The sequence below is a fragment of a genome, unplaced genomic scaffold (assembly GCF_019419815.1).
Source record: "Pyrus x bretschneideri cultivar Hongxiangsu unplaced genomic scaffold, Pyrus_bretschneideri_v1 Contig6, whole genome shotgun sequence".
Lineage (NCBI taxonomy): Eukaryota > Viridiplantae > Streptophyta > Magnoliopsida > Rosales > Rosaceae > Pyrus > Pyrus x bretschneideri.
Window position 1 is genome coordinate 9,323,357 of NW_025999798.1, and position 10,343 is coordinate 9,333,699.

The 10,343-nt window shown below is 35.7% G+C and overlaps 2 protein-coding genes across 2 annotated transcripts; both read right to left on the minus strand.

The window, feature by feature from the left end:
• Window positions 1-1,741: 1,741 nt before the first annotated feature.
• Window positions 1,742-4,934, minus strand: LOC103955616 (endo-1,3;1,4-beta-D-glucanase). Its single transcript, XM_018649528.2, has 7 exons — window positions 4,715-4,934; window positions 4,167-4,188; window positions 3,320-3,449; window positions 2,918-3,008; window positions 2,641-2,730; window positions 2,368-2,468; window positions 1,742-2,073 (listed from the first exon to the last, which is right to left on the minus strand). The coding sequence occupies exons 1-7, from the start codon at window positions 4,860-4,862 to the stop codon at window positions 1,933-1,935; spliced, it is 723 nt and encodes a 240-aa protein (XP_018505044.2). The 5' UTR covers window positions 4,863-4,934; the 3' UTR covers window positions 1,742-1,932.
• Window positions 4,935-7,287: 2,353 nt separating this feature from the next.
• Window positions 7,288-9,929, minus strand: LOC103955615 (endo-1,3;1,4-beta-D-glucanase). Its single transcript, XM_009367515.3, has 7 exons — window positions 9,707-9,929; window positions 9,552-9,573; window positions 8,913-9,039; window positions 8,526-8,616; window positions 8,317-8,406; window positions 8,102-8,199; window positions 7,288-7,721 (listed from the first exon to the last, which is right to left on the minus strand). Exons 1-7 carry the CDS (start codon window positions 9,852-9,854, stop codon window positions 7,563-7,565), a joined length of 735 nt encoding a protein of 244 aa, XP_009365790.2. The 5' UTR covers window positions 9,855-9,929; the 3' UTR covers window positions 7,288-7,562.
• Between the last annotated feature and the right edge of the window lie 414 nt (window positions 9,930-10,343).

Below are 10,343 nucleotides of genomic sequence, written 5' to 3' on the forward strand. Positions count from 1 at the left end.
TCACTATAGGTGACTCCGACTTATATGCTAGCCATGATTGATGAGATATGGATAAGTCGTACAGGTCACTATAGGTGACTCCGACTTATATGCTAGCCATGATTGATGAGATATGGATAAGTCGTACAGGTCATTATAGGTGACTTCGACTTATATGCTAGCCATGATTGACGAGATATGGATAAGTGGTACATGTCATATTAGATGACTCCGACTGATATATCATTTTGTATTGATTAAGTTCATTTAGCCTACTTATTATTGCATGGTGGAGTTGATGGCAAACCGTGGTTTTGGTCATTTCTGAGTATGGTTTGGATATATGTATATATGTTGTACTGTCCTATAGAAAACGATAAGGGAATTATAGTGAGGGGTTATTACTGTTAGAAAGGTAATAGTTTTGGGAAGCTTGGTTTTACTGCTTACTCACACTTTCTGTTTTGTACCCCTTCAGATTTTAACTGCTGAGTTCGTATCGACGAGGATATATAGCTAATCTTAGTATTGGTGGCTACTTTTAAGGGTATGATTCTTACCCACACTACTGTACCTTACTTATGCTCTGACATCGCGTGTGAAATGGGTTCACTCCCACTCGTAGCGCACTCTGGTATTTAGACACTTTTAGATTCAAATTTATTCACTTTTTATACACTATCACATTTTATGGCTTCGTCACCTTCCAGATGTCGGCCAGCACAACTCGATTCAGAATCCAAGTGGACTTTCTGGGTCGGGATGTGTCATTTAGACATATTAAAAAAATCTCTCGTTATCTTGATTACTATTAGAAAATAACACTAAAAATAAAACTGGGAGGAGAAAATGGCAAGTGATGTGCAAGGCAGACAAATGAACATGGGAAATAGAGTGAGTGAAGAGTTAAAAAAACAAAAGAAATAGATGTAGTGATTAAAAAAAAACAAAAGAAATGGTTCTAATGATTTAAAAAATACAAGAGAAATGCGAGTGATGATTAAAAAAGCAAGAAGTTGCAATGGGTTGTTTTGTCAAATCCACCGACGTGGTTTCCACCGAAGAAAACATTGGGCACAGTCCACTGGTCGGTCCACTCACGCGCGTATGGTAAGTTTGTTTTTTTTTTTTTTTTTTTTTTTTTTAAATTTTTCTTATCTTTATCATTAAATAAAATTATTAAATTCTTTTTTTTTTTAAAATTTTTTAATTTTTTTTATTAGTTTTTTACATTCAATTCTTTATTTGTGAGATGACGGGAGGAATGACCTAATTTTTTTAGTTTTTTTTTTTATTCAATTCTTTATTTGTGAGATGACTTTTTTTTTTAATTTAAAATTTTTAAATTTTTTTCATTAGTTTTTTTTATTCAATTCTTTATTTGTGAGATGATGAGAGGAATGACCTAATTTTTTTCATTAATTTTTTTTTATTCAATTCTTTATTTGTGAGATGACGGGAGGAATGACCTAAGCTTAATGCTAAAAGTTCAGGAGAACAACTAATAGCTGCACTAGTCCAAGAGTCCAGGGCCATGGCACACCAAACCCAGTACACTGAGACAGTCGACTGACTTGTATTGTTGCGTGCTAATTAATTACTCGTATTTCGCAATTATTTAGAAAAGAATTTTGTATTACAGAAAATCACGTAATGTGGGGTTCTATTTTGATAATTGGTTTAAAATAATAAAATTTATTTATTTATGATACACTAATCAATATCATCAAACGTTTGAACATGAATTATACCACTCAGCAAATTCCAAACCTTCAAGCATCACATTATTCTCAAACATGTACTCTTCCAAGCGATAAATTTTACATACAAATATTGGCACTTAAAAGTGCAGGCATTGTTCTTATTCATAGTAAATAGAATGCGGTTGGTACGATAGGGTTCAAATTATTCTTGTTATTACAATAGAACGTTTCACAGTAATGACGGTACCATTCACTTGACATGGTTTTGGAGCCACTCCAACAAGTCTTGATGAGCCTCCTCAGCAGCCTTACAAGCTGCTTCATCTTCATCGTTGTACCTAGTGGTCCACCCGTGTTCCACTTTTGGAAATATCTTCACATGGCTTTTGATCTGTGATTCCATAAACCAAACTGTCATTGCAAATACATAAACGCGAGACGTTGAAGAAATAGAACCACATTAAGAAGGTAGAATATCTAAGCATAATATATAAGCCCTTGAACACCTTTGGTTTTGTAAGGGCAAGTTCGACCTATAATCCGTGACATATTTCTACCAATAACCCATGACAGAATGAGAACGACTAAACCCGAAGTCATCTCAAGGGCTAAAAGGATGTCCATGATTAAAATCAACAACTACATTGAAATCATTGAAAAGTGTTTGGATCAAGATATTTCCCACCTCAGGTTTTGCAGCTAAAGCCTCCTCAAATTGTTTCACGACTTCAGGTGGAGACAAATGATCAATCTCAGCGCCAAGTATTTGAGTGGGAACCTTAACCGCTGCAATTTAGCCCCAGGAATTTATCAATAAACACAGACCGAACCGTTTTTTATTTTTTCAATCTACACTTTCTTAGGGTAAATATTAGAAAACGTAGGTATGTGTTCGTTTAAATTGACACCTACACTAATTAGCTAAATATTTCTTGAAAATTAAATAGGGAAATCGTACCCTTGAAATCATCCACAGTGACAAATGCAGGATGACACATAGCAGCAGCTTGGATTAAGTCATGCTTTGAAAGTTCAACCACAACCTTGGCTGAAAACAGCACAAATGATTCAGTGTCAACCGAAACATTTTCCCATAGGTTGGACTACTAAATTACGGCTGAGAAGAAATCCGAAACGAAACCAAAATTTAGAAAGACGAGACATTCTATTAAACTGAAAAAGGAACTAAAAAATTATCAAGAGAAGAATCCATCAGGAGGGGAAAATGAGCTCACCCCCGAAACAGAGTCCTACAGCACCAACTGCAGAAATACCTTTACTTTTTAAAGCTTCAAGTAATGGTTTTGTATCTTCGAATGCTTTGTCCTGTTTAGAAGAGCGAGACATTTTAACAATACTTCCACAATCAACAGTTTGATTTTAAAACACTACAAAATCAGGTCTTTTTATTTCGTCAGAGGTGGAAAAAATCATATAAACTTTGAAAACATCAACAGTAATTCGACTTCCAAGCTGAAGCCACACGCATCTTCAACTTAAAACAGCCTCAATACAAGAATTTCACATTATCTTAAACATTTTATGCGAATTCAAGAATCACGAAGGGATACTTGTAAAAGAATTCAATTATAATTAAAGGAACAATTTCTTGATCTCTACATGATAAGAGAACCAACCGGTTCATGATGTTTTAGCCAGCCAGGGAGAGCGTCAAATCCCTCCTCTCCGAGTTCAAAAGGGTCTCCGTAAAAGAAGTCAGGGACCACAACAAAAAAGCCAGCATCTGCAAATTTGTCTGCCAGCTTCCTTCAAAACAGAAGGCAGGTGGTGTTAGTTGAAGGGTACATGAGATTATGAAAACACGCAAATGATATTGTGATTGATCAAGTGACTAACACAACTGTGCTTCGAAATTTTTTTTTTTTTTTTTATGATGTTGAGAACTAGAAGGATAATCTATCTTTCCAGACACTGACGGATCCAGAAATCTAGACTAGAAGGGGCCTTTTAAGCCATACAAAAATAATTAAACAAAGTAATTGCAATTTATTGAATGGGAGAAAAATTAAAGGTTTTGTTTTTTGTATTGGAATGAAAAATTTCAATCAAATAAGAGTAGTAGAGCTTAAATTTTTAGTATTGAAATGATTAATATATCATAAGAACAAAACTTGTTTATGAGCTTTGATAAATAAAAGATTAACACGTTAGATTCGAACAAAAATTTTTAGTCAAGACTTAAAACCCGATCTTGTTCTAGACCGTCTTAGTCTTGTTTTACCCCTTGTTTTATATTAACTGTCCAAAACAGTGGATATGATTTTTATATGGTAAAACATAAGGCTAATTATTACAAAAAAAAAAAAAAAGTGGGTTTGGTTTTAATATGGTAAACAGAAGGCAAATTATGAAGGTTTTTTTTTTTCTTCAGTTCTCTGAAATGCAATTCAGAGAACTAATCCATCACACCGTTGCAACACAGACAAAGTAGCTGTAGAAAAACGGATATGCAACAAGTCATACCTCAATTTTGGAGCATCATATCCTGCACAAACAATAAACATGTTAAAATAACAAGTGGTTTGCTGATACAACGTCATAGACTCAGGAAGCAATTTTATACAACTGATCGAAAATCAGTTATTTCCCGCGATCGGGGAAGGAACAGAAACAGACGAAAGAAACACACAAAAAGGCAAACAAACTATGCTCTCATATGACATGCAGTTACAAATATCCTCAGTCAACCAAAACAAACTATGCTCTGATATGACCTAAGTGAACACAGCTGAGGCTAGATTATCATCAGTCAACCAAAACATATTTATAGCACCTATTAACATAATAGTTAAGTATCAAACTTGTCTAGTAAATATACTGTAGTATCGGTGACATAACACCAATTATACACTCCAAAAATCTATACCCTATAAATAAAAACCATACACAGGCCAATCAAAACACAATAAATAAACATAACCCATGTCAGAAAATGAAAAAAAAAATTGCAGAAATTACTGAACCAAATTAAAAAGCAGAGATTTTTTAAGTTGTGGGAGTTGAGAAAGAACCAAAAATATCAGAGAGGAGAAGAACGGCGAGCTTGGAGTCAGGGGAGCCGACAAGATAGGTGTCGAGACCGCCGAACTTCTCGACGTGGCCGGAGCCACTCGATGGGTTCAGGGTTGGTGGGTGGGAGCAGCACTGAGGGCCTGACATTTTTGTTTTTGCTTCTCTGAAACAAGCACACAGCCTGTTTATCTAATCAAATAATTTATGATAGTTTAGTTGAGTTGAGTTGACTCGTTAACTAATTGATTAGAAGGAAAGGTTAGGATTGGGAGAGGGAGAGGAACTCTAGTTAACATGCATTAAACATGACCCTCCTTCTTTTCAATAATTACGATCCGATTTTACTCAAATTTAGAGAGTGGCTATAATATTACATTCACCTTATTCCCACAACCACAACTATGGAATCGCATCCAAACTTGACAGCTTTTGATGACTCTGACAAATGGACTACCAACACCAGACTTTGACAAATGAACTCCCAAACCAACGCCACTGAATAAGATTTACAATTTCGTTGTAACACAAACATCTGTTATTATCAAATTAAACTTTAAACATCAATTTGTTGTAGATTTACCAATTAGGACTATAGAATGACAATATTTTTGATATTCTTAATCGAAGATCTTAAATTTAGCTCATATAAACGATGATAAAGTATTATATTTATAGGCTTTAATATCAAAATGGTTCATGTCTTTTAACCTAACGGTCAATCTGGTCCCCGTTCTTTCAATTTGGTCAAATTGGTCCCCTTCATTAGCTAATTTTCCATTAAAAGACTGTTAAATTGAGATAAAAATATAATTCAACGGTAAACCCATTAATGTGCACGAGATCAGATGATCGACAACGACACTTCAAAAATATTTCACGCTAGATAGTCTTGAGGACATCTTATTGTTGAATTGCAAATCGGGTAATGCTAGGGAGACCAAATTTTTAAACTAAATTTTGTAAATTAAATGATTGGATTGTTGATGATTAGATATTAACATGCTTATTTTTTATTAGTGACACATCATTTAATTTAAAATTTTAGTTTGCCTAATAATATTTAGGACAATTATCTTGGAAAATAAACCAAGGATTTGAAAGATTACAGGCCTCTTGCGTTGCGTTCTGCCACTCTCCATCGCAAGGGTAATTGTGCCGAGGTCGAGTCTTTGAGTTTGAAAGGCTTTTGAGAATTTTTTGCTAACAGTTTGTTGACACCTTGTTCACTTTCTGTAGTAGTGGAACTATATTTGTTCTCATTCGCATAAATTTGATCTCATGTACATCCTGTCTGCACAAAGAAATCAAAGACGTGATATATAACTACATCAAGGTCACCAAAAAACCAATTTGAAATTGAACTCCTTGGAGATCACCAAGAAAACATTTATGAGGCGTCATCATCGATCATTTGATTTCGCATGGGTTTAATAGGTTATAGTGGAATTATATTTTTGTCTTCTCATGTACAAGGTACAAGTCGATCTTAACGGTGCTTTAAAGATTGTCTAAGGTTAGCTGACAAAAATAAACACGAGGATCAATTTGGCTAAATTGAAAACATGGCACTGATAAGGTAAACACAACATTTAAGCCATATTTATTTGAGTTCAACACCTACTTAGTGTATGTCCCATTGCGAGACCTAACTTCTCCTCTTTTTAGCAAGGGCGAAGCTACAGCAGAGAGCAGAGCGAAGAGGGGTGCCCATCGAAAATCCTCATGAAGAGCGAGGAATCCGCCCTTCAAAACCTCCCTGGAAAGTGTTAAATGAAATGCTTGAATGAAGGATGCTAACGATGTTGCTGCGCTGCGTGCGCCATTTTTTTTTTTCATCCAGTTATTTTATAATTCGGAATCAAAGTTTTATTTTTGTTTTTTTTTTTTTAAATCAGAGAATACAAAATCTGCATTTTTTGCAGCTTTGATTCCAACGAAGAAATAATGGTAATATACTATAAAAAACAGTGCTTGAGAGTCCATTATCTTCCTTCGAATATTTTGGTTACTACAATCCTCATTTGAATATTCTGGATGGTTCTCATCAAATGAGGTCACTTAGCTAAATGAAATAGTGATTAATCTTTCTGCAAACCATGGACTTAGACTTTGAATAGTTGTCTTCTTTTTTGGGACATTTTATCCTTCTAAATTTTGCCCTCTTCTTTACAATTCATGACTTCACCATTATTTTTTTAAATATTGTTGTATAAATGAATAAATATATCGTCGCGGACCTAAGGTTTTCAAATCCAAATTCATATTGAATTGGTTGATAACTATTCATTTTAGTTTTTATTTTAATTTTTTCTTGATAGAGAGAATTTATAAAGAAATTGAGAAGTACAATGGACGAGGATGGAGAAAGAGTATGGAAGGGTAGATGACGAAGAATGTTTGAAACAAAATCTAGGAAAGTAAAACCAACTAAATTTGTTGTTCCATCAACATGCGTCTACCTTTTGCTCATCCCTCTTTTTCTCCTTTCTTCCTAACAAAAAAGTGAAAACTACAACTAAAACCGAAATGGTTATGTATCGGAAACAAATTTACGACGCTTACAAAATTCTCATTTTTGGTGGGAGGCATAACCATATGGCGTCCCCAACTAGTATACTTATATGACAACAAAATGGTGTCCGAGGTTCTTCCGGGTTACATGGAGGACGCCGGTCCAGTCCAGTTCAAACTACAAAACCTTACAAAGAAATACTGGTACATAAAACTCCCAGAGGCATTATTTAATCACTACTAATAGAGAGCAGCTGAAATACTGGTACATAAAACTCCCAGAGGCATTATTTAATCACTACTAATAGAGAGCAGCTGATAAGATAAGGAAAACCACTACGCTGACAACGTCACTCCCTTGACATGCTTTAAGAACCACTCCAACAAATCTTGATGAGCCTCCTCGGCAGATTTACAAGCTGCTTTGTCTTCGACGTTGTACCTCACCGTCCACCCGTGTGACACTTTCGGGAATATCTTCACATGGCTCTTAACCTGTGATTCCACAAAACCAACAATCGTTTCAACAATTTCGAAAGTTTACCACTACAAGATACCACAGTAGTGAACGCAAACGTGAAAGGGACTGTTTTTGGTGTTGTTCTATCATTTCTTCGAAAAGAACAAAATTAAAACGTTTTCGAAAATCATATCTCAGCATTGGTATATGAGTTCTCGGGCACCCTTCCCTTATAAGTTGTTTTTGCAAGGGCAAGTTACGTATAAGTATTAAGCCATGCCATGCCATGCACAATTACATGTCATAATATGATAATAAGAAAGACAAAGTTCGCAAGGCATCTCAACTTGGAAATGTCGATGATTAGAATAAACAAACAAAGGCACAAAGTATTGAAGATGAAGGATGTTCCTACCTCATTTGCAGTTAAAACCTCTTCAAACTGTTTCACGAGTTGAGGCGGGGACATCTGATCAATCTCAGCTCCAAGTATAGAAATCGGAACCTTAACCTCTGAAAGTAGTTCCAGGAATAGATCACAGAATGAGTGTGAGGCTAATTATTTGTTTTTTCCGTTCCAATAATGGTGTCTAAGCAGATATTTTCTGAATATTAATACAGATATCTTACTTTTGATATCATCCACAGTGACAAATGAAGGATGACACAGAACAGCAGCTTGGATTAAGGCGTGCTTTGCAAGTTCAACCACAACCTTGGCTGAAAACAGCGCAAATAATTCAACGTCAACCGACAAAGCAACAAATAAAAGTAAATAGATGCAAGGAAAAATGAAATAGAGGAACAAAGATGTTAACGAGAAAGGAAAATGAAGTCACCTCCCCAACAGAAGCCAGCAGCCCCAATTGCAGAAACACCTTTGCTTTTTAGAGCTTCAAGAACTGGCTTTGCATCTTCAAATGCCTTGTCCTATCAATCCAAAAATACGATTCAGAAGCTAACAATACTTGAACATATCCAAATTGCAAAGTAACTTTTATAACACCCCAATGCTAGGGCTCGTATTTTTTCATTGCCACAGAAGGTGGAATCAGCGTAGCAGTGAACAACCATAAAGTTTTTAACATAACAACAGTCATGGGACTGCCAAGCTGAACCCACACACATAAACATCTGAGATTTCTTGTAGAAGTACTTCGATCAATCATTAACGAAACAAAATGGATAACGGATATGCATAAGTAGACAATGACAAAAGAACCAACCGGTCCGTGATCTTTTATCCAAACAGGAAGAGGTCTATTGGCATCTTCAGGCACATAAGGGTCTTTGTTCAAGAAGTCGGGGACCACAACGAAGAACCCAGCAGCTGCAACTTTGTCAGCAAGCTTCCTTTACAATGGAAGGCAGGTGGCATTAAGTAAAGGATATTATGGGAACATGGTTACTATACAGTGATTCAACACACAGTTGTTCTTCGATGAAAATCTCCGATGTCAGTAATTGGCATGTGAAATTTAAGCCTTCCATAGATTTTAGAGTGAACAATCTAAAAGTATAGGTCTGGATCTTCAAACCATCAGAAAGGGTCATTAAAAAGGCAGGGTATCCCACAATCCGAAACTATTGGTTGTAAATACCTTTGAAAAATAAGTTAGACATAGATTACAGACCTACTGTAACTTTTATTCTTCTTCCTTAACGATTGTACTTTTTAAGTAAATTATTCATCAAACTTAACCAGCAAGGGTAACTGAAGGCCCCGAATCAGTATCCGAAATCGAAAAAAGGACAGCATAAAAAGCTCAGATTCAAGAAAAAGCGATTCTTAGAACTAATCTAGCACATTAAGGACTGAAATAAAATTAGCTGTCGAAAAACCGATAAGAGAGTAGTCATCATACCTCAAGTTTGGAGCTTCAAATCCTGCATGACAAATCAAACATGTACCATTACAAAGCAGTTACAACATGCACACTTTCACCTAAAACTGAACATCACATAAGCTAGATTATCATATGAAGAAAAAGAGAGGTTTTTGAAGTGGTGGGGAAGTTACCAAAAATGTCAGAGACGAGAAGGACGGCGAGCTTGGAGTCAGGGGAGCCAGTGACATAGGAGTCGAGACCGCCGAGCTTTTCGACATGGCCGGTGCCGCTGGAAGGGTTGAGGGTCGGAGGGTTTGAGCAGCACTGAGGACCTGACATTCTTTCTTCTCCTGTGAGTCACAGAAACCGTTTGCAACTACTTAAAGTAGCTATAGGATGGTTCAGGAAGCTAAAAAGGTGTGACCACAATTCTGAAATCATCTATGCGTTGCGTTACGTAGCTTGCTTTACACGCCATACTTAGAAGAGTTTAGAAGAACTTATTGATTGAAAAGGTCTGAGCCGTGCCACTTTTCATTCTTTTATTTGCATCATCTCAAACGTCACCTATTTTGGAAGTATACGTGTGTTGCGTAACCTCAAACGTCACCACAATATTGGAAGTATTTTGAACATTTTGAAGTATATTTGCATCATCTCAAAACAGCATTAGATGTACATGTGTTGTATTACTGTTACACTAGATAGTTTAGAAGTACATTTTGACTAGTTGTATTTAACAGACACAGTGTCATGACACGTTTTTTTGTCAATAATATTTTAATTTTGTCTGTCACATAAATTGTTAACGTGCTGATGTAACAATGT